The following is a 27,947-nucleotide window of genomic DNA, read 5'->3' on the forward strand; positions in this document are numbered from 1 at the left end:
AAAGGCCCTGAAATAACCAAGGACAATGACAATTAAGTTTCTCTTAAGCACCAAGGAAGAAGGGAAACAAAGTTGGACATTTGGGTCTGTAAACACCTGGTAATTGGGTCCCCAAAGACTTGACTAAACTCATATTTGGCACCAATTCATGTGCCCCATCCCAAGGCAGCAGGCAAAGATTCTAATCAGATGATTTCCTGCAAATGAAGCAAATGTACCGGGCTTCTGGTTGGCTCTAGTGTCAGCAGCCCTACTCCTAGAAGAGGTCCTGGTGGTAAGAAGTTGTTTATGTAAGGCTCTGGTCCTGGGTGGAGTCTAGCACATGCAAAGTCTGATGGCAGATGCTCTGGTCCTGTTGGGGAGAGGCCTGGGATGTGGGCATTCCATGGTTACAGAGAGATGAGGCCTTGGTGCTTTCCTTATAGAAACTGGTGAAGCAGGGCAGAGGATTTGGGCTCCAGGCTGGAATGTTGATTCAGTGACTCAAATCGAGAGGCTGAAGACTGGAAGAGTAGACATCTAAAGCCAGTCTCTGAGGAGGATGGCACTACATCATGCCTCAGCTTGGTACCAAAGAATGGCATTCATTCACCACAGAGCAGTAAAACAGGGCAGGTTTTTGTTGTTATTGTTGTTGCTTTCATGGGGGGAAAGGCAGAAATCTGAACGGGAGAATGCAAGAGGCCTAGGTGGAAGGCATATACTGTCTCGCACTACTAAATCTATAAGAGGTCCACCCTGATGGCTCTTTTTCCCAGGATGTCAGTTCATAGACTCTTGCCCCATGGTCATTCTCCCACTTCCCAATGTTTCAATCTCCTACCTGTCTTACAGAATATTAATACCCATAGTAGAGTCCATAGGTATTTAAGGTATCATTTGTTAAGAGTTATAAATCAAGACTAAGTAATGTTTTAAAACTGGTTGTACCAAGGTCCAAATTCCATACTCTGAAGTGCTAGGCATTAGAGGTAGCATCAATTCATTCCAGCTGGGAACAAGAAAACCGTGTGTGGCTTTACTGTCATTGGTTGCAGACCTCTGGTATAAACTCTGAGGTGACTGCTGGGAAAGTATAGGCTTCAAGGTAGCCATAGCTTAGTTTATCCTTTCAATTAAAAAATTCACACATACATTTTCAGAAGAGCTAGTTTTCTAAGTAAACAAATATAGTGAAGTTTAAGTCAGAGTGACTGTTGAAGACCTTTTTAATGGCAGGCATAGGAGATATCTGTGAAATTTTCTACTTAAAAAATACACATTTAAATTATCAGGTTGGTATATCTACAACTAGTTCAAATGTATAACATGCTTATAATAATATCTAGTAAGGTTCTACTTTGATTCATCATCATGGGATAGAGAAAATCTTGTGTTTTCAAAAGCTCTGTTAGCAGAGCCCAAACCGTGGCTGGTCCTACCAACCTGGAATTAATCCCACTCTTCTTCAAGTTACCTTCTTTTAAAATAATCAGTCAGATTCAACCATAGCTAAAAAAACAGGATTACAATTCATCATAATGAAAAAAAGAAATGGAAATCCTGTAACTTATGTACTGTTAATTAACATAAACACAAGTCAAGGCCTGAACTTTGGAGGGAACAGAAAAGTAGCTGCTTTCACTCAGAGTGAAATAAGTTCAGTAACTATATAATTTCTATGCTATTTAATAGAAAGTCATGATCAAAGACTATGTATTCATAACAGCCAATAATTTTGTCAGTACTTAAAAAACTAAAATGATAAAATATTAATAGAGGTCAAAAGATAATATTGACCCATTTAAATGAGAGGAATTCTGAGAGCTTTTATTTTGCTTTGCTTTTCAAATAAAAACACCAGGTACAGTGCCATACATGTGTGCGTATGTATGTATATATTCAGTAAATACCTAGAAAATCTACTAAATTATTACAACCAATAGAGAAATAGCAACAGAGAAACAAAGAAATCAGATAGAATAAAAAAGATTTAATGATATATCCAGGATAATTTTTAAACATATATACCATATGTTAAATCACTGGAGAATGCAATCATCAGTATACCAAATAGATAATACAGACATGCATATATCTGCCTTTCTAAATATCTTTTTGAAATTAAACCCATACATACATTTTTTAAAACCAATATTCCTTTGTCTATGTGAAAAGAAACATTGGCTCGCTATCACTTCCTTCCCCTTTTTCCTTGCTTACTTCTCCCTCTGATTCATTTATCTGCCTCATTTCCTTTCTCATCTTACTTCCCAAGTGAACTCACTTGCCAGCTTTAACTGCTATGCCACAACATAGCTGTTGAAACTATGAATAATTCAGTCATGTTTAGATGAGTATATATTTAGAAAGGAAAAGAAAAAAGAGCTCCTTTGAAACAAGCTTGTTTTAAATATATTTCATGTGAATTTTTTTAAAAATCTGGCATTCAAAATCTAAAACAATTGAAATTTTATCCATCAACAGCATGGAGATATATATATATATATATATTCAAGAAAAGAAAAATATTACAAGTAAAAAAATTATTTAACAATCAATCATAAACTAAAAATGACTGCTCGGGAAAAGCAACTGAAAAAAAATCATCTACTCTATAATTAGGAATGAACACTACCAGTTCCTTCTTGTGAATGGCAGATTTAAATGATATACCTTCAGGGTTACAAATGATACCTATAGGAATCATTCTAAAAGAAGAATAATTCCCGACCCCAAAATTAGAAGAAAAGTCTAAATAAAGTTATATCCTCTTTCACAAGTCACTGATTTATTTAAACTAATTAACTAATGACCATAATATTTCATTTTAAAACAAAGATATCAAAGATATCTACAACTAAAATATTTCAGAGTAATCACACGGTATGCTTCCACAAGAATTGAGAAAGCCTTTGATCAGCTACTTGTTATAGTCAACAAGTAGGGGAAAAGTAATGTTTTGCCAGATGGCAATAAATGCAGTACTATTTTTTTTTAATTGTTAAGGCTATCTGCTATTTCAAAATCCATTTAGAAACTCCATATCATAATCATAAAACTTTAGAACTGAAAGGGAATTAAGGAATCATCTAAGCTACCACTTCCTTGACAGATGAAGAAACTGAGGTCCAGAGCTATTAAGGGAGTTATAGAAGATTACATAGATAGTCAGTGAATAGTCTAAGGAAGAACTCAGGTCCCTTTACTTCTGGTCCAGTATTCTGGTTGGTGAGCTATATGCTAGTATTCTCAAATTTAACAAAGATTTACTTTCTCAAACTGTCATAAAGTGAACTCTAGAACAGGGCTACTTCCTAATACTTCAGTTCTCTGTTTCCCATTCTTCTTTCTCTAGAAGATAAGGTAAAAAGGGGGCAGAGCCAAGATGGTGGCTGGAAAGCAGGGACTAGCGTGAGCTCCCCACCGAGTCCCTCCAAAGACCTATAAAAAATGGCTCTGAACCAATTCTAGAACTGCAGAACCCACAAAATAGCAGAGGGAAGCAGGGCTCCAGCACAGGACAGCCTGGATGGTCTCTGGGTGAGGTCTATCCCGCACAGAGCTAGGTGCGTAGGGGAGCCCAGCATGGGTGGCACAGACCAACCAGACAAGGAGCCAGGCAGAGCATGCCCTAGCACCCTGAATCAGTGAGCTGCAGTAGTTACCAGGCTTCTCAACCCACAAACACCAAAGAAAACAGAGAAGGTTAGTGGGAAAAGCTGTGGGAGTGGAAGGAGTTCGCAGTTGGACTACGGCCCCAGGGGCAGAGGAGGTGGGGCAGCTACAGAACTAGAGCTGCTGTTGCTTCCAGCCCCAGGCCCACCTGGTGGGAGGAATTAAGTGGTGGATCAGAGCAGGAGTGAAGAGCCTGTGAAGCTCTAAGTCCAGTCCGGGTTGGGGGTTCTTGGGGAAGGAGGAGTGCTGGTGCGGCAGAGCTGGTGCATCCCCCCAAATGTGGAACATAGTTCTCTTAACTCTACAAGCAGTCATACTTCGCTGAAAAACTCAAGGGTCAAGTTAGTTGGCTGGGAACATGGCCAGGCAGTGAAAATGCACCCAGATTCAGTCTCAGACTTTGGAAGCTTTCTTTGGTGACAAAGAAGACCAAAACATACAGCCAGAAGAAGTCAACAAAGTCAAAGAGCCTACAACAAAAGCCTCCAAGAAAAACATGAACTGGTCTCAGGCCATGGAAGAGCTCAAAAAGGATTTGGAAAAGCAAGCTAGAGGAGTAGAGGAAAATTGGGAAGAGAAATGAGAAGGATGTGAGAAAACCATGAAAAACAAGCCAATGACTTGCTAAAGGAGACCCAAAAATATACTGAAAAATACACTGAAGAAAACAACACCTTCAAAAATAGACTAAGTCAAATGGCAAAAAAAAAAAAGCCAATAAGGAGAAGAATGCCTTGAAAGGCAGAATTAGCCAAATGGAAAAGGAGGTCTAAAAGACCACTGAAGAAAATACCACCTTAAAAATTAGATTGGAGCAAGTGGAAGCTTCATGAGAAACCAAGATATTATAAAACAGAACCAAAGGAATGAAAAAATGGAAGACAATGTGAAATATCTCGCTGGAAAAACCACCGACCTGAAGAATAGATCCAGGAGAGATCATTTAAAAATTATTGGACTACCTGAAAGCCATGATCAAAAAAAGAGCCTAGACATCATCTTTCAAGAAATTATCAAGGAAAACTGCCCTGATATTCTAGAACCAGAGGGTAAAATAGAAATTGAAAGAATCCCCTAATCACGTCTTGAAAAAGATCCCAAAAAGAAAACTCCCAGGAATATTGTCACCAAATTCCATAGCTTTCAGGTCAAGGAGAAAATACTGCAAGCAGCCAGAAAGAAACAATTTGAGTATTGTGGAAACACAATCAGAACAACCTAAGATCTAGCAGCTTCTACATTAAGAGATCAAAGGGCTTGGAATATGATATTCTGGAGGTTAGTGGAGCTAGGATTAAAACCAAGAATCACCTACCCAGCAAAACTGAGTATTGTGCTCCAAGGCAAAATATGGACTTTCAATAACAGAGAGGACTTTCAAGCTTTCTCAGTGGAAAGACCAGAGCTGAATAGAAAATCTGACTTTCAAACACAAGAATCAAGAGAAACATGAAAAGGTAATCAAGAAAAAGAACAAGAAGAAGAAATTGCAAGGAACTTACTAAAGTTGAACTGTTTTGTTTACATTCCTACATGGAAAGATGATGTGTATGATCCATGAGACCTCAGTATTAGGGTATCTGAAGGGAATATGCATATATATATATATATATATATATATATATATATATATATATATGTTTATGTATATGTGAGTGTATATGTATGTGTATATATATATATATAGAGAGAGAGAGAGAGAGGAGGGGGGGCACAGGGGAGTTGAAGATGAAGGGAAGATATCTAAAAGAAATAAAATCAAATTAAGGGATGAAAGAGGAATATATTGAGAGAGGGAGATAGGGAGAGATAGAATGGGGTTAATTATCTGTCATAAAAGTGGCAAGAAAAAGCAGTTCTGTAGGAAGAGAAGAGAAGGCAGGTGAGGGGGAATGAGTGAATTTTACTGTCATCAGATCTGACCTGAGGAGGGAATACCATACATACTCAATTGGGTATCTTACCCCACAGGAAAAAAGGAGGAAGAAGATTAAAAAAAGGGGGGGGGGATGATAGAAGGGAGGGCAGATGGGGGTGGAGGTAATCAAAAACAAACAGTTTTGAAAGGGGACATGATCAAGGGAGAAAATTCAATAAAGGGGATAGGTTAGGAAGGAGCAAAATATAGTGAGTCTTTCACAACATGAGTATTGTGGAAGGGTTATACATAATGATATGCATGTAGCCTATGTTGAATTGCTTGACTTCTTAGGGAGGGTGGGGGGAAAGGGAAGAGGGGAGAGAATTTGGAACTCAAAATTTTAAAAACAGATGTTCAAAAACAAAAAAAAAAAGTTTTTGCGTGCAACTAGAAAATAAGATACACAGGCAATGGGGCATAGAAATTTATCTTGCCCTAAAAGAAAGGAAGGGAAAAGGGGATGGGAGGGGAGTGGGGTGACAGAAGGGAGGGCTGACTGGGGAACAGGGCAACCAGAATATACACCATCTTGGAGTGGGGGGGGTAGAAATGGGGAGAAAATTTGTAATTCAAACTCTTGTGAAAATCAATGCTGAAAACTAAATATATTAAATTTAAAAAAATAAGAAAAAAAAAGAAGATAAGGTAAAAGGCATACTGTGAGGTTGGTTTTGAGCAGAGGTGTCAAACTCACCCCCAAGCCTGGTCCATAAAACTCCAGGTGCAGGCCAAACCAAGTTAAAATATAATCCAGAAATGTTCTTAACAAAACAGATAAAAATACAACAGAAAACTGAAAATGTTCATTTGTAGCTTTCTAAGTCAATGTTGCTATCTGTAGGGATTCTTTCTATCTGAGTTTAGCACCAGGGATTCAGAGCTAATGAGGTAGCATGCCATCTGTTAGGAGTTTGCCTTTCAGCCATCCTTAGCAAAATCTTGAATTAACAATTGACACCCAGTTACCTTCTGACTAATTGGTAGTAGGAGGAGGATTGCTAATAACTTTTCTACTTTTACTCAGTTTCAACTAATATACTAGGTTTCACAGAATGAATGTAGTCTTCAAAATAGACTGAGGTGGCAGATTTCTTTTAGGAATAAGACAGGAATCCTTGATTTACAACTGACTTCTTCCCTGGAAAAAGGAGGTAGAATATAGGAGAAAATACTATATTTAGACTCAAAGGGCCAAGGTTCCAATTCTTGCTTTGCCAACTGTGTGAATTTAAACAAGTCACTCAACATCTCCAAGTTCCTTCTGCAAATGAGGAGGTTGGAGTAAATGACCTCTAATCAGAGATCTTAGCAGAAGCTACTTAATCTAAGGCCTACCCAAAACGAATCCTTCCTACAACATTCTAGGTAAGAGGTCATTTAGCCTCCGTGTCAAGACCTCAAAAAAGGAAGAACCAATCCACTCTAGAGCCAGCCCACTCCACTTTATTAGGAAGGTTTTCTTAACATTGAACCTAAATATAAATCCTTGCAGCTTCCACTGACTGCTGAGTCCTGTCTTCTGCAGCCAAAGAGAACAAATCCAATCTCTCCATCACATGATAGCCCTTCAGATCTTTGAAAAGAATTAGCCTATCCCCTTGAATCTTCTCTTCTCCCAGATAAGCCCTCCTAGCTCCTTCAATCTATCCTCATATTACATGGCCTCAAGGCTCTTCATCATCCTAGCTTCCCTCCTCTAGATGCTCTTCAGTTTACTAATGTCCATCTTAAACTAGCACCCAGATCTGAACACAACACTACAGATGCGGTCCTACCAGATCAGAGTACTGACTTATGATCACACCTCCTTATTTCTGGAAGGGTGTTCCTCTTAAGCCTAGAATTGGAATTTTCTTTGTCTTTAACATCATACTAACAATAATCTTGCAAGTCCACAAAAAAACCCTGATCTTTTCCCTGTCTGCTCTCTGATCCTTCTATACAGGTGAAGTTGTTTTTTAACACAAGTATAAAACTTGACCTTTAACACTACTGAATTGCATCTTTTTTTTTGAAGGAATAAGAAAGGCATTTATTGAGTGCTTCCTATGTGAAAAGCACTGTGCTAAGCACAGGTAACACAAATAGAAAAATAGAGACAGTGCCTACTCCCAGGAAGCTCACTTTTTTTAAAATTTATTTAATATATTTAGTTTTCAGCATTGATTTTCACAAGAGTTTGAATTACAAATTTTCTCCCCATTTCTACCCTTCCCCCCACTCCAAGATGGTGTATATTCTGGTTGCCCTGTTCCCCAGTCAGCCCTCCCTTCTGTCACCCCACTCTCCTCCCATCCCCTTTTCCCTTCCTTTCTTTTAGGGCAAGATAAATTTCTATGCCCCATTGCCTGTGTATCTTATTTTCTAGTTGCACGCAAAAACTTTTTTTTTTGTTTTTGAACATCTGTTTTTAAAACTTTGAGTTCCAAATTCTCTCCCCTCTTCCCTTCCCACCCACCCTCCCTAAGAAGTCAAGCAATTCAACATAGGCCACATGCGTATCATTATGTATAACCCTTCCACAATACTCATGTTGTGAAAGACTCACTATATTTTGCTCCTTCCTAACCTATCCCCTTTATTGAATTTTCTCCCTTGACCCTGTCCCCTTTCGAAAGTGTTTGTTTTTGATTACCTCCCCCCCCCATCTGCCCTCCCTTCTATCATCCCCCCCCTTTTTTTAATCTTCTTCCTCCCTTTTTCCTGTGGGGTAAGATACCCAATTGAGTATGTATGGTATTCCCTCCTCAGGTCAAATCTGATGCCAGTAAGATTCACTCATTCCCCCTCACCTGCCTTCTCTTCTCTTCCTACAGAACTGCTTTTTCTTGCCACTTTTATGACAGATAATTAACCCCATTCTATCTCTCCCTATCTCCCTCTCTCAATATATTCCTCTTTCATCCCTTAATTTGATTTTATTTCTTTTAGATATCTTCCCTTCATCTTCAACTCCCCTGTGCCCTCTCTCTCTCTCTCTCTCTCTCTCTCTCTCTCTATATATATATATATATATATATATACATACATACACATACACATATATACACACTCACATATACATATATAAATATATATATATATATGCATATTCCCTTCAGCTACCCTAATACTGGGGTCTCATGAATCATACACATCATCTTTCCATGTAGGAATGTTAACAAAGCAGTTCAACTTTAGTAAGTCCCTTGCAATTTCTTTTTCTTGTTCTTTTCCTTGATTACCTTTTCATGTTTCTCTTGATTCTTGTGTTTGAAAGTCAGATTTTCTATTCAGCTCTGGTCTTTCCACTGAGAAAGCTTGAAAGTCCTCTATTTTATTGAAAGTCCATATTTTGCCTTGGAGCACAATACTCAGTTTTGCTGGGTAGGTGATTCTTGGTTTTAATCCTAGCTCCATTGACCTCTGGAATATCATATTCCAAGCCCTTCGATCTCTTAATGTAGAAGCTGCTAGATCTTGGTTTATTCTGATTGTGTTTCCACAATACTCAAATTGTTTCTTTCTGGCTGCTTGCAGTATTTTCTCCTTGATCTGGGAGCTCTGGAATTTGGCGACAACATTCCTAGGAGATTTCTTTTTGGGATCTATTTGAGAAGGCGATTGGTGGATTCTTTCAGTTTCTATTTTGCCCTGTGGCTCTAGAATATCAGGGAAGTTCTCCTTGATAATTTCTTGAAAGATGATATCTAGGCTCCTCTTTTGATCATGGCTTTCAGGTAGTCCAGTAATTTTTAAATTATCTCTTCTGGATCTATTTTCCAGGTCAGTGGTTTTTCCAATGAGATATTTTACCTTGTCTTCCATTTTTTCATTCCTTTGGTTCTGTTTTATAATATCTTGATTTCTCATAAAGTCACTAGCTTCCACTGGCTCCAATCTAATTTTTAAGGTGGTATTTTCTTCAGTGGTCTTTTGGACCTCCTTTTCCATTTGGCTAATTCTGCCTTTCAAGGCATTCTTCTCCTCATTGGCTTTTTGGAGCTCTTTTGCCATTTGACTTAGTCTATTTTTGAAGGTGTTGTTTTCTTCAGTGTATTTTTCAGTATATTTTTGGGTCTCCTTTAGCAAGTCATTGACTTGTTTTTCACGGTTTTCTCACATCCTTCTCATTTCTCTTCCCAATTTTCCTCTACTCCTCTAGCTTGCTTTTCCAAATCCTTTTTGAGCTCTTCCATGGCCTGAGACCAGTTCATGTTTTTCTTGGAGGCTTTTGTTGTAGGCTCTTTGACTTTGTTGACTTCTTCTGGCTGTATGTTTTGGTCTTCTTTGTCACCAAAGAAAGCTTCCAAAGTCTGAGACTGAATCTGGGTGCATTTTCACTGCCTGGCCATGTTCCCAGCCAACTAACTTGACCCTTGAGTTTTTCAGCGAAGTATGACTGCTTGTAGAGTTAAGAGAACTATGTTCCACACTTGGGGGGATGCACCAGCTCTGCCGCACCAGCACTCCTCCTTCCCCAAGAACCCCCAACCCGGACTGGACTTAGAGCTTCACAGGCTCTTCACTCCTGCTCTGATCCACCACTTAATTCCTCCCACCAGGTGGGCCTGGGGCTGGAAGCAACAGCAGCTCTAGTTCTGTAGCTGCCCCACCTCCTCTGCCCCTGGGGCCGTAGTCCAACTGCGAACTCCTTCCACTCCCACAGCTTTTCCCACTAACCTTCTCTGTTTTCTTTGGTGTTTGTGGGTTGAGAAGCCTGGTAACTACTGCAGCTCACTGATTCAGGGTGCTAGGGCACGCTCTCGCCTGGCTCCTGGTCTGGTTGGTCCGCGCCGCTCACGCTGGGCTCGGCTCCCCTCGGCTCCCCTCCGCACCCAGCTCCATGCAGGATAGACCTCAACCAGAGAACATCCAGGCTGTCCTGGGCTGGAGCCCTACTTCCCTCTGCTATTTTGTGGGTTCTGCAGTTCTAGATTTGGTTTGGTGCCATTTTTTATAGGTTTTTGGAGGGACTCGGTGGGGAGCTCACACTAGTCCCTGCTTTCCAGCTGCCATCTTGGCTCTGCTCCACTCCCACCAACATCCCCCCCTGAATTTCATCTGAATATATTGAGCCTATCATAACTTGTTAAGATCTTTTTGCAGCTGTCAACTTCAAGTTGTTGTCAAGTTTTGTGTTATTTGCAAATCTAATAAGCATGCCATCTATGCCTTTATCCACTATCATTGGTAAAAATATTACACAGTGCAGGACCAAACACAGATCCTGGAGATATTCCATGGTAGACCTAACTCCTGCCAAGATTAACAATTAATAGTCATTGACTGTGCCTGGTTGTTCAACAAACCCAAGTTATATTACTGTCTAGTTCACATCTCCATCTTCTTCACAAGAATAGTAGGGGACATTTCATCAAATGTTTTGCTAAAATCTATCAAGTGTATGGAGAGGTGGGGGGACAGAGGGGAAGAGGGAGGGGTAGAGGGAGGGCAAGAGAGAGGGAGAGAAAGAGGGAGGGAAGGAGAGAGAGAGGGGGGAGAGAGGGGGAGGGAGGGAGAGAGGGAGAGAGAAGGAAGAGAGAGAGAGAGCAGACTTCAAATTCAGGAAGACCTAGGTCGTTCAAGTGTTGTCTCTGACATGTTGGTTGTATGACCTGGAAAAGTCCCTTACTATCTCAGTGACCCAGGCAATTGCCAAAACTATAGGTTAGAAACCAAGTGGCAATCTGCACTGGTAGAGGGTATTTGCTTCCTATAAATCCCTAGACCAATAAAACCATAGATCCTGTTCAAAAAAGAAAAAGGAAAAAAAAGATTTGTTTGGCATGACTAGCCCTTGATCAAGCCATCATGGCACTACTTTGATAGTTATCCATTGGCTATATCCTTAATGGTCCATTATAAAGTTTTCCCAGGAATCAAAGTCAAGCTAACTGGTCTATAGTTTATAGTCTCTTTTTTCCCCTTTTTTTGATCAGGACAACATCTGTAGTACCTGTACATTGTAGTACCCCTTCCATCTAGTACCTGTACATTGTAGTACCCCTTCCATCTTCCATGATCTTTTAAATATCACAAATAATGGATAACAATTACATCTGTCAATTCCTTCGGTATCCCAAGGATCTAGTTCATCTGGGCCAAGGTGATTTGAATTCATCAAGGGCAACTTATCATATTCCAACTTCTCTTGAGCATAAACTCCTGGTTAGCAATTTTTGTTCTGTCATTTCCACTCTAATTGAGTCGCTGTCCTTGGCAAAGGAAGCAGAGGCAAAATAAGACCTGAGTGGCACTTTCTTCTCTCCATTATCAGTAGAAGATGTCTCCATCCACCTCCAGTAGGGATCTTATCCTCTTTAATCCTCTTCCTACCAATACAGCCAAAACAACATTATTTGTTGTCTCTACCTTCCCTCATCAGCCTCAGCTCATTCTCAGTTTTAGTATTCCTGACACCGTTTTTACAGCATTCAAATAAAAATGTCTCACTCATGTTTCCATTTTGTTACCTGCCCGAACTTGCATCTTCTCTACATATCTTATAAAAATCTCAGCTGGTTGGTGAGTTCTCTGTACATCCATATTGGTTTCTTCAAACAATTCGCATTTTTCCTCTTTACTGGAATTGTCTCCCTCTGTGTCAATAGAATTTCTTTCTTGGTTTACCATTCTTCCTATGGTGAATTCCCCTGTAGAATTTCAGTGCATGAGAACCTTCCTATCCTTCTTCTGAAAATTCTGAAATGTATTTCCAAAATCTAGGGTCCATGTCAACCTGTGCCTGGCTTTTCACTCCTTCTATCAGGTCCTTTCCAGATTTAAATTTATCATCTCATGACCTTCATATACACAAAGATTGAAATGCAAGAAGTAAGATATCGCCTGATCCTCAAGAGAAGGATTCCTACAATCTAGTGAGAAGGGACATGACTGGAAGCACATGAGCTAATTTGATTAGCATTAGTACCAGGTTATCAAGTCACAGATCTCCTGGGAAGTCATTCTCTTTTGACCTTCCTCTTTATCTTCCCTTCTAGTTATCCACGAAGGCAGAAGGTTGGCTCTCCTCAAGATCAATTCTCTTTCCCCTAACTGGCAGCAAGGCAAGTGGAAGCTCAGCTTCCTCGTGGAAAGGAAACAAGACTAGTTGCTTAAGAGTCAATTCTTAAACCTTCCAGCGACCCTCCCCCCAGTTCCCCTGAAGATCCATACAGCTTATAGCAGTATGTCTATGTGTATAGGGCTCCTCCAAAAGTAATTTGGCACTTAGAGTTGTTAAAGAGGCAGTCCCTTTCCCATTAGTTCTGCAAAGTCCAAATAACTCAGTAGTAGATAAGGGCGAGGTTTGTTCCCCCACATTGTGCCTCAGTCACCATTTGATCCTCCAGTTCCAGAGATACATTAGTACTGTCTTCTCTCCAAATAGTTGGAGCCAGGAGCTCTCACCACTCTTTCACTTGGGAATATCCACAAAGCCATGCCGTCCCTTTCTCTCCTGGGTCCATGTGATTCCCAATGCTAGGAACTATTTGGCTGCTATGACACTACCTCTCAAGGCTGTTATCTCTCAGGCTAAGGGCTGGGAACAATCAGTGAAAAGCAGTATTGATGAACAGGCTGCGCCTCCCACCAAGGGCCAAAGTCTGCTTTCAAGTCTCTTGTCTCTGGTCTGTGCTCAGTTCTATCCAGATCTCTCTGAACTCCTGGGAGATTCTTCTGCCCCCATGTATAAGCTCAGTCTCAGTACAACAAAGATCTGTAATAGCCTGATCCAATTAAACCATCCCCAACTAATGCCAGGATTTAAATCAAGTAGATAGAGCCAAAGTCCCAAGCAATGGTTCCACTGTTCAACTCTGAAAAATTGTCCATGCCCCCTCTTGGTTACCCCTTTACATTTTAAAAAAATTACTCACAGAGGAATCCATGAAGATATGCTCAATTTTCTGCTCTGCTGATCTGGATTTCAACTCTTCCTGAAGCTTTTCATTTTCAAGCACAACTACATGTATTCTTTCCTTCATTCCAGATAGTTCTTCCTACAGAAAGCAACGAAAGCATACATATGCTTAAACTACTAAACAGACTGCTTTTCCAAGCAGAATACCAGGGTGCTTAAAGTGATGTAAAGAACTACTCCTATCTCCTAGGTGTTTATAATTTAAATAAACATTCTACAATTTTAGGAAGCATATTGACAAACTAGTGTGCATCTAAAGGAAGGGGTATGAGAGGGCAAGAGGGCTACAGACAGGATATGTGAGTGTCAACTGAAGAAACCAAAGATGACTTCTAGTGGAGACTGAAGATAAAGAAAACAAGATATTTAGGGGAAGACATTATAGATAAATATCTTCAAATATCTGAAGGGTGTCATATGCAAGAAAGATTTAATCCTGAGGGGAAAACTAAGAGCAATGAGTAAAATCACAAGAAGTTAGACTAAGGCTCAATTTAGGGAAAAGCTTGCTAACAAACCTGTCTCAAAGTGGAATGAACTGCCCTGAGAAATGTATGGGTTCATCATTATGGGAGATCTTTTAAATATAGATTGGATATTCTGTCAGAGATGTTAAAGGACTTCTCTATGTACTGGTTCAAGTACACAATGGACTGCCACAGTGGTTCATTCCAACTCAGATTCTGTGATTAGCATTTAACAAATATCACCTTTGTGACTTCATACCCCTGCTACAAATGGCTATTTCTTGTTATTATTTCTGAGCTAGCCCTACTCTGTTCAATCTTATTTCCTATTACTTCATATCAATTCACTTTCTCTACTTCTGTGAGAAGGAGTAACTTCTTCAGAATAGAGAAAATTACAATGGTCCGAGTGAGAAGTAATGAGGGCCTGAACTAAGGTAATTGCAATGGGAATAGCAAGGAAGAAACACATGAAATTTTGCAGAACTAGAAATGACAGGGCTTAGCAACTGATTGGATATGGTAGTGTTAATCAAAAACAATATCACAAGTCCATAAGACAACATTTCTAGGAAAGGGAGAAGGAAGGGTCAAAGATAAGGCTAAAAATCTGTATGATTGAGAGAAAAAATGGTGCCATCAATAAAGAAGAAATTAGAGGTTAGGACAAGTTTTAGGGAGAAGATAATAAATTCAATGAAAATTTAATATAAGTATATATTATAAAAATTTTTAAAAATCAACTTGACTTTATTAGGTATTAAAAATCTAAAAACCAAACCCCAAACTTACCTTACAAAACTTCACTTCTGCCTCTAAATGATGAATGTATTGGGATTGATCATTAAAGATGGGAACAAGATCAAATAGAGCAGGCAAACTGTTATTCTCATTTTCTGATGCTTTCTAAGGTGAAAATCACATAGGTTAGCTATATTTGGATGGAGTAGAATATTAGCTATCATTCTTCTCATTCTCCTCATTAATACAAGGACTCAGTATACCCTGGACAAAAATAATGAAAATAATAACTGCATAATTTTGTGTGATTTCTATATGTTTATTCTAAAAACTCTGTAAATGAACAAAACAAGGAGATATTGCTGTAAAGTTGAAGCAGCTATAAAATTGTTTGGACAAGTGCTATAAAAATGGCAGAATAGCATATAAATGTTATCAACATTCTGCTAACATTGGGTGGTGCAACTTTCTCTTGGAAATTACTACAGAACTGAGTTGATAGGACAGACATCCTCTAGTAACAAAACTTCAGTTTGATTCCACATTTAGTAAGCTCTATTAGTATGAGTCACTGTGTTAAATAATATTGATACAAAGATAAAAATTAAATAGCCCCCTTCCTCAAGGAGCATATTTTTGTAGAAGAACGCATTCTTATGGCCTCCTAGAACAATGTTCTCTTTAAGCTAACTACCAATGCCATTAAGCTGAATTTCCAGAAGCCATATTACTGAACGGTTGAGACTCTAGCACTCTAATTATGTGTATACCACATCTAAATCTGTCTGATATTTGACTAATCAGTATTAGGACAGATCAGAAAAAGAGGAGTCAATAGCATTTATCTGTGTAGGCTCCAAATTCTAGGCACCAGAGATCTCTACCTTGGAAGTAGAGACCGCACAACATCTAAATGGATGCAACTCTCTTCTCTGGGATCTCTGAGAACTGGTGACAAAAATAAATAAATATTTGTAGTGACTTTCATATGGCAAATAAATTCTATAATCCCAAATCAATGGAGAGGAACAATGTATAGTCTTCCACAGCAGGATGTAAAGTTGTTAAAGAAATGAGCTGTTTGTTTTTTTTCTTTGTGTCCCCAGAACATAACACATGCCTGACATCTCATAGATACTTAATGTTTGCTTTATTTTTGAATTGTAGTCAGGATATGGAATCAATTTTTTTTCTGCTACCTAAGGAGCCTTGGCAAAGTCACAAATTTTCACTGTCTAATTTTCTTCATCTATAAAATAGAGTCATAATAGATGATCTCCAAGGTCTGAGGAAGCTCTATACACTATTAATAATTTAGGGGAAACTACTCTTAGTGAGTATATACAGTCTAAGTCAATAGAAAAAATTATAATTTTAAGTGCATATTGCTGAGGTCACATAAAAAAATCTGTATGTTCCCTGAAATACCAACTACATTGGGAATATTTCAATTTTTTAATGCTAACTGGATTTTAGAGAGGAAAAGCAATATTCCTCAGTTTATCTCATTATATCTATGTGCTTTAAATGTCAAAACATGTAATCATTGCATTCAAATTGTCAACATCTGATTCTGAATACCCTGTCTTCTTATTTATGCACGAATAGGCATAAATCCATAATGTATAATCAAAATTATTATGCTTTATTTTGGGAATAACTTATGCTTTAACTCTATATAACATCAGTTTTCAAAATTTATCTTGGAAAAATGCTAGTAGATATGTTTAGTTATTTCAGAAAATAGAGTAATAACACATTGACCCATAAGATTAAAAAGTTCACCTATTATGTGCTTAAATATATTGCAGAAGGTACTTCACAGTCAAATACTTAGTGGTAGTAATACGTTGACTGAATGGCAAAAACATTTTGTTTAAATTATTTTCTTAAATTATTATGCAATCATATTTATGAAATTATTTTATCAATAATCTCATCAATGAAACACAAATCTCTAAATTAGATATTAAACATAGAATTGTAGCATTAGGATGAAATGTTACTATAGGTATCATAAACCTTTCATCTCTTAAAAAAAAATTAGCATGTCACTGGGTCCCAGAATGATAACGCAAGGGATCAAAATGTTTGACACGTTGTGGCAAAAAGGTGTTCTAAAATATGACCAATGGAATATTTTACATTTATATATAATGTTCTACCTTCCTAAAGTGTTTCACACTAATTATTCAAACCCTAAAACAACTTTATAAGGAAGGCATGACAATCATCACCACCATTTTTCAGATAATGAAATTGAGGCCTTAAGATATGAAGAGTGATGTGCTTAAAGTTAAATAGCAAGTAAATGATCGATTCAGGACTCAAGCTTTATAAGGCCCTCCTACTTCTAATTTCATGTTCTTTTTACTGTACACCTCTGCCTATTGACAAGAATTGAAATATATTAGTAGGCAATTTGAAAACATTTTAAAAAGGATGGGAGATGAATGATCTCATCAGCAAGTTCTATACAAGATTCAATTTAATTTTACCTAGTAATCAAATTAAAAATTTATGAGGTTGGGTAATTTTTTTTAGACTAAAAAGGAATAAAAACCAAAAGCAAAAGGCCAAGAGGAGGGTATTTTGACTCTGAAGTTATCATCTCCCTATATAAGATTGAACCTTGATACCATCTATTAGATTGTGATCATATTTCTGGGATGGAGTCAGTTCTTCACTTGCCTTGGGTAATTTCTGACAAAGATAACACACACTACACTGGGGACGAATGATGGACTGATGGTATTTGGAGATGATTGAATAATAACTGACATAAATTCTAGGTGAATACTTGCAGTTAGCCTTTTAAAGGGAGCTAACAGATTTGGAGAAGGGTAGTCAGATGTCAGAAATAAGGACCTCATCTTTCTGTAGAAATCTAGATAGAACTTATACCCTGAGGTTTCCAAGGGGCCAGGATGTACTAAAGAGAGACTGAAGGGGCAGCTAGGTGGCGCAGTGAATAGAGGAACCTGGAGTCAGGAGGACCTGAGTTCAAATCCAGCCTCAGATACTTGACACTTACTAGCTGTGTGACCTTGGGCAAGTCACTTAACCCCACTTACCTTGCCTTCACCTCTCCAAAAAAAGGGGAGACTGAAGAGCACCCAAAGACGGGACTTATGAGCTGGGGTTTTGGGACATGGGCTGCCTATAGTTTAATTATAGCCTCATGTTCTTGCTCAGATTCTTCTTATAAGAATTCTAGCAGGCACGACCACAGGAATTCAAAGCACTGGACATCCCTCCTTTAGAGCAAATCTATAGAGGCTTCAGTCAAATATGTTGGAAGACATGAAGTGACTTTTACAAATACAAGGCACTGTGGAGTTTGTGTTAGAATGTTAGGCACAGAGTTGGCAATCAACCTAGGTTACTGACAAAGTAACAATGATTTTGAAATACAATTCTATGTTAAAACAGAATCTACCAATTTTATCAAGTCTTCAAAAGGAATACAAACCAAAGGAGATATTGTCCTTTTTCTTGGTGAGGACACTTCACCTTCCTTGCTGCTTTGCTGATTCAACAAGGCTTTAAGTTGGTTAACTAAAGAAAAAAAAAACAACTTATTAGCTCTACCCAGACTAATAGCTGATTCAGTAATTACAGCATCATAATCCCTTAAATTCAAGAATTAAATTTAAACGCCAAATACATACCTGCCTGGCTATGATATAGTTCGTGCCAAGTGGCCCCACTCTCCTCCGTCTCAGTTTCAGTACAGGGTTCTTCATGTTCAAATTTATCTTCTTCAACTATATCACTTTCCTGGAGGGCACATTTCAGTTGGTGAATGCTTCTGTTGGCACGCTCTGCAACAACAAATATGCTTTTACCCAGGGCCTACACAAGCTACAACGATTATGTAGCTTATACACCCATAAAAGAAGGCAGTTTCTAGAAAGTTATTGTCTCTGGCACCACCTCTACTCAATCAAGAAGCATATATTAAGTGCCTGATACATGCCAGTCACTGAAGAGACAAAGAACTACAAAATAACAAACAAACAAACAATTCCTGCTCTCAAGGAGCTCACCACTTTAAGGGGAAAGGGGATTACATTCAAATAACTACATATAAATAATATATACAGGATAAATTGGAGATAATCTAAGAGGGAAGGCATTAGCATAAAGGGAGACTGAGAAAGGTTTCTTGAAGAAAGTGGGTCTTTGGCCAAGACTTGAAGGAAGTCTAGAAAGCCAGGAGGGAGAGAAGAGCAAGAGTTCCAAGCATGGAGGATAGTCAATAAAAAATGCATCGAGTGTCCTGGGCAAGGAACAGCAAGGAAGCTGATGTCATTGGATTACAGAGTACACAATGGTGGAGGACCTGGGAAAGGAAAGGGAAGTAAATCATAATAAGAATAAAGACAGATATAAACAGTTGGAGTGATATTAATTGCTCATGAGTAGGATAAGAATAAAGAAAAATAAAAATGACAATTCTACCCAAGTTAATTTATTTATTCAATATTATACAAATCGAACTACCAAAGAATTATTTTATAGAGCTAGGGAAAAAAATTCATCTGGAAGAACAAAAGGTCAAGAATATCAAAGGAATAAACAGGGAAAATGTGACAAAAAGTGGCCTAGGGGCAGCTAGGTAGTACAGTGAGTAGAGCACCAGCCCTGGAGTCAGAAAGACCTGAGTTCAAATCCGGCCTCATACACTTGACACACTTACTAGCTGTGTGACCTTGGGCAAGTCACTTAACACTAATTGCCCTGCCTTCCCCTCTCCAAAAAAAAAGTGGCCTAGCAGTACCAGATTTCAAACTATATTACAAAGTGGTAATCATCAAAACAATCTGGTCCTTGTTAAGAAATAGGGTGGTAGATCATTGGAGTAGATTAGGTATACAATACACAGTAGTGAATGACCACAGTAACCTAGTGTTTGATAAACCCAAAGATCATAGCTTTGGGGGCAAAGACTCACCATTTAACGTAAAATTGCTAGGAAAATTGAAAAGCAGTTTGGCAAAAACTAGGCATAGACCAATATCTCATACTATCTACCAAGAAAGATCAAAATGGATAAATAATTTAGACATAAAGACTGATACCATAAATCAATTATGAGAGCATGGAAAAATTCATCAGATCTATGGATAAGGGAAGAGTTTATGACCAAACAAACAATAGAGTGGATCATGGGAGGTAAAATGGATAATTTTGACTACGCGGAATTCAAAAAGGTTTGGCACAAAAGTAATGCAGCCAAAATCAAAATGAAAGCAGGAAACTGGGTTGGGGGAGGGGAGATTTTACAACAAGTACCTCTGATATAGGTTTCATTTCTCAGATACGTAGAGAACACAGTCAAATTTATAAGAGTCATTCCCCAAATTATAAATGATCAAAGGATTTGAACAGGTGGTTTTCAGAAGAAGAAATCAAAGCTATCAATAGTTACATGAAACAATGCTGTGAATCACTATTGTTTAGAGAAATGAAAATTAAAACAAATCCGAGGTACCACTTCACTCCTATCAGATTGGCCAACATGACAGAAAACGTCAATGACAAATGCTGGAGGGAATGTGGAAAAATTGGAACATTAATGCACTGTCAGTAGAGTTGTGAACTAGTTTAGTGTGGAGAACAAAGTTGGAACTGTGCCTAAAAGGTTATAAAACAGTGCATGCACCTTTGACCCAGAAATATCACTACCAAGTTTATATCCCAAAGAGATCAAAGAAAAGGAAAAAGTGCCTATGTACACAAAAACATTTACAGCAGTTCCTTTTGTGGTAGCAACGAATTAGAAACTGAGGGGATGCCCAGCAACTGGGGAATGGCTGAACAAGTTGTGGTATAGGATTGTGTCAGAATACTACTGTGCTATTAAGAACTGACGAGAGGATGGTTCCAGAAAAACCTGCAGTCTTACATGAACTGATGCAAAGTCAAATGAGCAGAACTTGAACATTGTTCATTGCAACAGCAACATTGTAATGATGTGAAAGACTTAGCTATTCTGATCAAGACAATGATCCAATAAAATTACACAGGACCCATGCTATCTACCCCCAGAAAGAGGAATGATAAACTTTGAGCACACACTGAGGCATACTTTTTTTCACTTTAGTTATTTTTCTTGTTTTTCTGTCTCTTATGTTGTAACATAGCTAATATGGAAATGTTTTACATGACTTCATATGATTGATATCATACTGCTTGCCTTCTCAAGGGATGAGGGAGGGACAGAATTTGGAATTCAACATTTTTAGAAAGGAATGTTAACTTTTTTAAAAAAATGTAATTGAGAAATATTTAATAAAATAACACTATCTAAAAAGAAAGAAGAATAGAAAGATAGGGCTTGTTGTGAAAGGTTTTGAATGTCAAACAGACATTTTATATTTCATTCTGGAGGTAAGTGGGAAACTCATGGAATTTATTAAATGGAGGGAAAGGATAGCATGGTTAGACCTTCACTTAAAGAAGAATGATGGAACAGTGGAGGATGGAGTGGAGGGAGAAGAAACTTCTAGTAGGCAAAACAACCAGAAAGCTACTGCAATAGTCCAGGCATGAGGTGATGAAAGCTTGCACCATGAAGATGGCAATGTCAGAGAAGAAAATGGGGCATATGAGATGCTATAAAGGGAAATCAACAGGATTGGTAAATTATTGGACACAATGGGTGAGAGTGTGAAGTTAAGCATGATGTCTAGGTTGGGAGCCTGGGAAGATGGTGGTATACCATTTTCAGTGATGTGAAAGATAGTGGGGGAGGGGAGAGTTTGAGAAGAAAAATAATGAGTTCATTTTGGGACATTTTGAGTTTTAGAGTCCATAGGACAGCCAATTTAAGAAGTCCAACAGACAAAGGAGATATAAGACAAGAGTTCAAGAGAAAGGTTAGGGCTAGAAACTAGATTTGATAATAATCTAAATAAAGATGATAATTGAATATAAATGATTTGAAGAAATTGTCAAGCATGATAATATATAGAGAGAAGATGGTCCAAAACACAGCCTTGGAAGATACCTATAGTTAGTTGTTGCAACCTGAAGATTCAGCAAAAAAACTGAAAAAAGAGTGGTCAAATAATTAAGAACCAAGGGAGAACAGTGTCATGAAGCCCTAGGAAGAAGAAGCTGACTGACAGTGTCAAAGACTACAGAGAAAAAAAGTACCTCTGAATCCTGAACTGATTAACTTGATGAAATATTATTGCACAGTATGAAATAACAAAAGAGATGATTTCAGAGAACCATATGCAGTATGAACTGATGCAAAGTGAAGTGAGCAGAACCAGCAGAACAAGTTATAGAAACTGGAGTAGCAATTATAATGCCAAAAAAAACCCTGCAAAAAACCAAAAGGGCAAGTCATTGAAAAAAATTAATGCACTGAAAAGAAAAAAAGGAAGAAGGAAGCACAGGCAAGCAGAGCAGTTTTACTTTAAGTATGTGGCATTTAGTAAATATGTGTGAATATTTACATATAAATACATATAATATACATTATGTAAAAACCAGAGTTATGAATTGGAGATTGACAACTCCGTATGTCATTACCTTTTTGTTTTCTTCTATGTATCCAGAAATGCTCATTTTTGTTGGTTTTAAATTCAGAATAAACAAACAAACAAAAAAAGATTGCATTAGCTGCTCTGGCCATTCCTGATGACTGTTAACAAGTAAAACTCGTATTTCTTTTTAAATATGAACTGCCTTCTGGCCAAGTCTTCTGATTGAACAGTTGTGCATGAATTTTCTGAAAGTAAGTACAATGCTTTACATTTATCCTTATCAATTTCACCTTGTTTGTATGACCACACAATTCCAGTTTGTAGAGAGTCTTTTGGATCCTGATTTTGTCATTTAATGTTGTAGTTTAAAGAAAATATTACTTGGCAGATATAGTTTATCCATCAATAAAGTATATTATTTAGGAATATTTTAAATTATTAATATATAACTTTATCTCCAAAGCACCTCACATGTAGAGAAATGCAGATAGGTGGCAGATGAGACCGCACAAGTAATAAGCAGCAGTCCCTGAAAATTGATCTGCTTGGCTTTTTCTTAACCTCCAAGTACAAATTAAGATCATCCAAAGAGATGATGAAAGACTACAGAATAATGAAACAGAACTAAAGACACTACAGGAGGGGTAAAAATTAAATTAATACCTTTCCTTCAAACCAAAAAAGTCTTTGAATTGACTGAGCAGACTTCACAATGAATACAGCAGTACTACAATACTGTAATTTGCATGATAATATATGCCCTAGTTTTTTTAAAAGCTTTCATTTAAACTACTTTTAAAAAAATAAAAATCTCTCACACAAAATCTCCCGACTTGTCAATTTACATATACACGTACATACATGTGCATATATAAACACACACACAAAATCATAGTAGAGAAAAATAAAGGTAGCCTACCCATCTGTATGGATTTTTTGACTCTTTGACTTTTCTATATAAAGGGAACTAACATTAACAAATCGATGAGCATTTGTTCAAGTTAATTAATCCAGAAGCATTTATTAAGTGGCAGCTATATGCTAAGCCCTATGCTTGGTAAATGAAGCAGTACCTGTAACTTCAAGGTATACATATAAATACACATAAGCGAAATAGGAGGTAATTTTCTGGCACAGAGCACTGGAAGCTTGGGAGGAGGGAAGGGAGGAATCATAAAAGGCCCCATGCAGGAAATGGTGCTTGAGATGAACTTTGAAGGAAAATAAAGATTCTAAGAAATGGAGGTAAGGGAAATGCAATCCAAGCATGCAGAATAAATAACTTTTGCAAAAGTATGGAAAAGGGAGATGGAGTGTCATGTAAGGAATAGAAAGGCCAATTTGGTTGGACTAAAGCAGGTATCAAGGGAAGATATGTATAAGATTAGAAAAGCAAATCACAATCATAGAGGCCATTAAAAAAACAAACAGAGGAGTCTGCGGTTGATCCTAGGATTTTAGGTAATAAGGAACCACTGGAGTTTATTGAGCAGTGGAGTAACTTAGATCTATGCTTTCTAAAAATCAGTTGGGTAGCTATGGAAGATTAAGTGAACAGGGGAATGACTTAAAGCAAGGGGAAAAAAGCTATTAAGCTAAAAAACCATTAGTAACTTTGGAAAGAGCCATTCCAATTGAATGAGGTTGGATTATAGTAAATTGTTTTAAGATAATTATAGAATTATTGCTTTGTGAATAGGAGTATTTTTATTCTATAATCATTTCATCTAAGATAGGGACTAGGCCCTTGATTTCATTGATATATGAACTTCCCAGATGATGAAATTCCATCAATCCATTCACGTTATCACTTTTTCTGAAGCTTATATTCTTAGAGGATTGCTTCAGAAAAAGTGATTAACTGCTTGGAATTAACTTCAGCATATTTCGCAAAAAATCTTTCATCTAAACCAGAGGTTTTTAACCTGGAGTCCCCAGCTTGTGTGGTTTGGGTAACTACATTTCAATGTAGTTGTTGCCTTGGTATTCCTATGTATTTCACTTTATGCATTTTAAAACACCATTATTCTAGAGAAGGGTTCACCAGACTGCCAAAGAGGTCTATCGCACAAAAAAGGTTAAGAACTCCTGATCAAAACAACTAGACTAGAACTTCTTTTCATTATCAAAATGACACTCGGGGAAAATGTGTGTGTGTGACACACATATATACACATATATACATATAACTACGTACATATATACAGACATATATAGTTGCAGCTTTTAATGGATTAACTTTTTTTTTTAAAATAGCCAAAAGTTCTCAAATAACTTCAAGAAACAAACAAAAAACCACAGCAACCAAGGGAAAGGCAAAGATGCTACCTGTGCTAAAGTAATTTGTTTTCTAAATTATTTCAAGGTACATCAGAGGTCAGTTTATATACCAGTATTGCAAAATCAAGCAAATTATAATCAACTGATCAATATCTACCTTAGTTAATCCTTTAAAACATGACTAAAGATGGAAACTAAGTGAATGCCCATAAACAGGGAACAATTCAACAAAAAAGGCATGTCCATCAGGTACATATTTTAAAAAATAAATCAAAGTTGACAACATAAATGTAGATATTTTATTAAGTATTATTGTCCCCTTGCAAGAAACAATGTACTTGAATTTCATAAGTATGCAGAAATCATTCTTATGCTTGCAAACAAAATGCATTCTCAGTTAATATGATTATGAAATTGTATTTGCAATAAATTACTCTATTACAAGAATTCCCTATTTATCAACATTAGCCCAGTCTCAGGTCTATATAATGAATGGCTAGAATACTATCAAATCAATTAAAAGATTCAGTGATAGGGGTCTAGCTTACACTTCTATTTTCTAGTCTAATTCTTAGAAAACTATCTTTTTCTTTTAAATTAAGATTTTTTATTTGTAATTTCCAACACTCAGTTCTGCATGTTTTTGACTTCCAGATTTTCTTCCCCTCCTTCCCCTCCCCCTCCCCCCAAAGATGGCATGGAATCCCATATATCTTCTAAATATACCTTCGCATTAAACTTATTTACACAAGAGTCAAGTTATAAAGAAGAATTATGACCAATGGAATGAATTATGAAAAAGAAGAAACAAAACAGAAAAAAAGAGAACAAATAGTTTGCCTCAATCTGCATTCAGACTACATAGTAGAAAACTATCTTTATGCCTTCGTTAAAGCCATTAGCACTTATCATATTACATTAGCACTGTCATATAACTGCAGTCATTTCTGCTTATGATATATGTATTCACAATATGGTGTCTTAATGTAATAAATATTTTTCTTTTATGATAGAGGGTCTAAACAGGGTCTTAAATGGTAAATTAAGCAAAACTAGAAGAATTTAATTCTTATACTATGAATTTCTTATATACAAATCTAAGAATACTCAATCATTAAGGCATGGAGGAACATATTGACACACCAAACACCTGTCAATGAATTTTAGAACTGACCTTTAAGAATTATCTGTTTCCAAAATAAAGGTGTTAACTGCAGACATTTGTGATAGACCACAATTTGCCCTCCCCTAAAAAAATCTTGAGAAAAGACAATTACTTCTCTCAGGAGTAGAAACTCATAACACTGATAAATCTGAAATCCTATCTTGTGCCTAATCTATACCCCTTCTTCTTTAAACATTTTCTTCTTATTCTGTTGCTTGGGGTAATTATCAGCTCCCATTCACTGAATTACTATCTCTATGCAGACCATCCTAGGTAAGGCCTTACCAGTCTCCTGAGCTGTAGCCTTACATGATCAACTAACTCCCTCTTGGACATCTCAAACTGGATAGATGTCCCACTGGCATTTCACACTCTTGATTTCCAAAACCATAACTTACCTTTCCTCGAAACCCTTCCCCCTCTTCTAAACTTCCATATTACTATTGAGGGCATCGCCATCATCCTCCCAGTCACCCAGGCTTACAACTTTGGTGGCATCCTTAAACTCCTCACTTGCATTCACCTGACACGTCTGATCTGTTGTCAAGTTTTATCATTTCTACCACACAATATTTCTCCCTATATATTACCTTCTCTTCACTCATACAGTTGCTACTGTGGTGCCTTCATCACCTCACACCTGGACTATGGAATACCCTTCTGGACACTCTCTCTATTACTTACTAGAACGTAAAATCCTATTTGGTTTTTAAAACCCTTCACGACGTGGTCTCTTCCTTATGTTCCATGCTTCTTACACTTTACTCTGCTGCTAGTGTAGTACTGTAAATTCCTGCAACACTGGCCTTTTTACTGTTCCTCATAAAGACACTCCATGTCGGGACTCAGTGCCTTTTTATTAGCTAATCCCCATGCCTAGATCTGCTCTCCCTTCTCACCTCCACTTCCTGCTTTTAAGATTCAGCTCAAGTGACACTTTCTGCAGGAGGCCTTTTCCAGTCCTGTTACCCCTCTTCCCTCCTTCGCACTTTTCCTTTCCTCCGAGGTCAACTTCCATTTACATTGTATATATCATAAGTAAAATATTTTGCATGCTCTCTTTCCTACTGGACTATGAACTAACTCCCTGAGGGCAGGGGCCATGTTGTTGCCTTTCATTTTATTCCCAGTGCTTAGTACAGTGCTTGGCACATAATGAGCACTTGACATGTGTAGACTGACTAAAGGAAGTATATAACAGCTGCTCACAATGATCTGTACAATATTTAATATGTTGCTGATGTATATAAGCATAAGTATAACACATAATATAAATACTTCTAAGTGTATATGTGATATAACCTGTATCAAATTGATTACCATTTTATGGAGGGGGAAGGGAGGAAAATCTGTTACACAAAAATTGTTAAAAATGAATGTAAAAGTTGTCTTTACATGTAGCTGGAAAAATAAAATACTATTTTCAAAAATGTATATATGCACATATATACTTATCTTTATTTTATCTATATATACATTCTAAAGGAGTATCATAATTAAGATTTATTTTCTCTAAATTCATTGACAAAGATTGAAAAGATAAAAATTGCCATTTATAAAATTCATTTTATGACATGAAAATTTCTATCAGATATAATTCTCATATCATTCATTTTCTAGCTTGAACAAACTAAATGAAAAAAATTAGTTTTCTCCAACTGCAAAACAGGATGATGAAGTCAGCACAATAGCAAATATAATATATGATTATATCCCTAACACATCAACTATTGAACCTAGCTCCTTTCCTGCACTAAGGAAAAGAGCCAAGAATTCTAGCCCTTCCCTTAACCCAGACAGTGTTATCTCATAGCACTAATAAACATGATTCAGTCACTGACTGATTTGGTATGTCAGCTTGGGAGTGAGCAATGCAGCTTTAAAAATAAAGAATTTTTTAACCAATTCTGATCCATTCCAAAATCCATCAACCCTCCACTCCTCACTCAAATATATATTCCTCCTAGAGAAATGAGATCTTTTTTTCCAAAAAAAAAAATTCTCATGGAATGATTGAGGATCAAGGAAGAAATGAAGATTTTCTATTTACTGAATGCCTTCTAATGACACAGTAGCAAAAGAAATGAAGTTTAATAAACCAACAATTTAGGAAACTGAGTTTAAGACCCAGCTATCTAGATTTTTTGAATAAAGAAATTTTCCTGTTGTAGCTCACAGAATGGCAGTAGACAAGCCAAGCTACCAGTAAATATGTGTGTAGTGGAGTTATCAGGTGACTTAGTTATAACAATGGAAAATTATTTATTTATGTCTAAATTGACTAAACAAAGAACCTATTTCCAGAGCA

The 27,947-nt window shown here is 37.3% G+C and overlaps 1 protein-coding gene across 1 annotated transcript in view; it reads right to left on the minus strand.

Annotated features, from left to right (window-relative positions):
• Window positions 1–27,947, minus strand: part of SDCCAG8 (SHH signaling and ciliogenesis regulator SDCCAG8) — a 285,884-nt gene that overhangs the window by 245,812 nt on the left and 12,125 nt on the right. Inside the window, 4 exon segments of the mRNA XM_036753380.1 lie at window positions 13,441–13,563; window positions 14,744–14,857; window positions 18,165–18,250; window positions 18,364–18,516. Coding sequence (XP_036609275.1) covers window positions 13,441–13,563; window positions 14,744–14,857; window positions 18,165–18,250; window positions 18,364–18,516 — 476 coding nt within the window.

The sequence above is a fragment of the Trichosurus vulpecula genome, chromosome 4, assembly GCF_011100635.1.
Source record: "Trichosurus vulpecula isolate mTriVul1 chromosome 4, mTriVul1.pri, whole genome shotgun sequence".
Lineage (NCBI taxonomy): Eukaryota > Metazoa > Chordata > Mammalia > Diprotodontia > Phalangeridae > Trichosurus > Trichosurus vulpecula.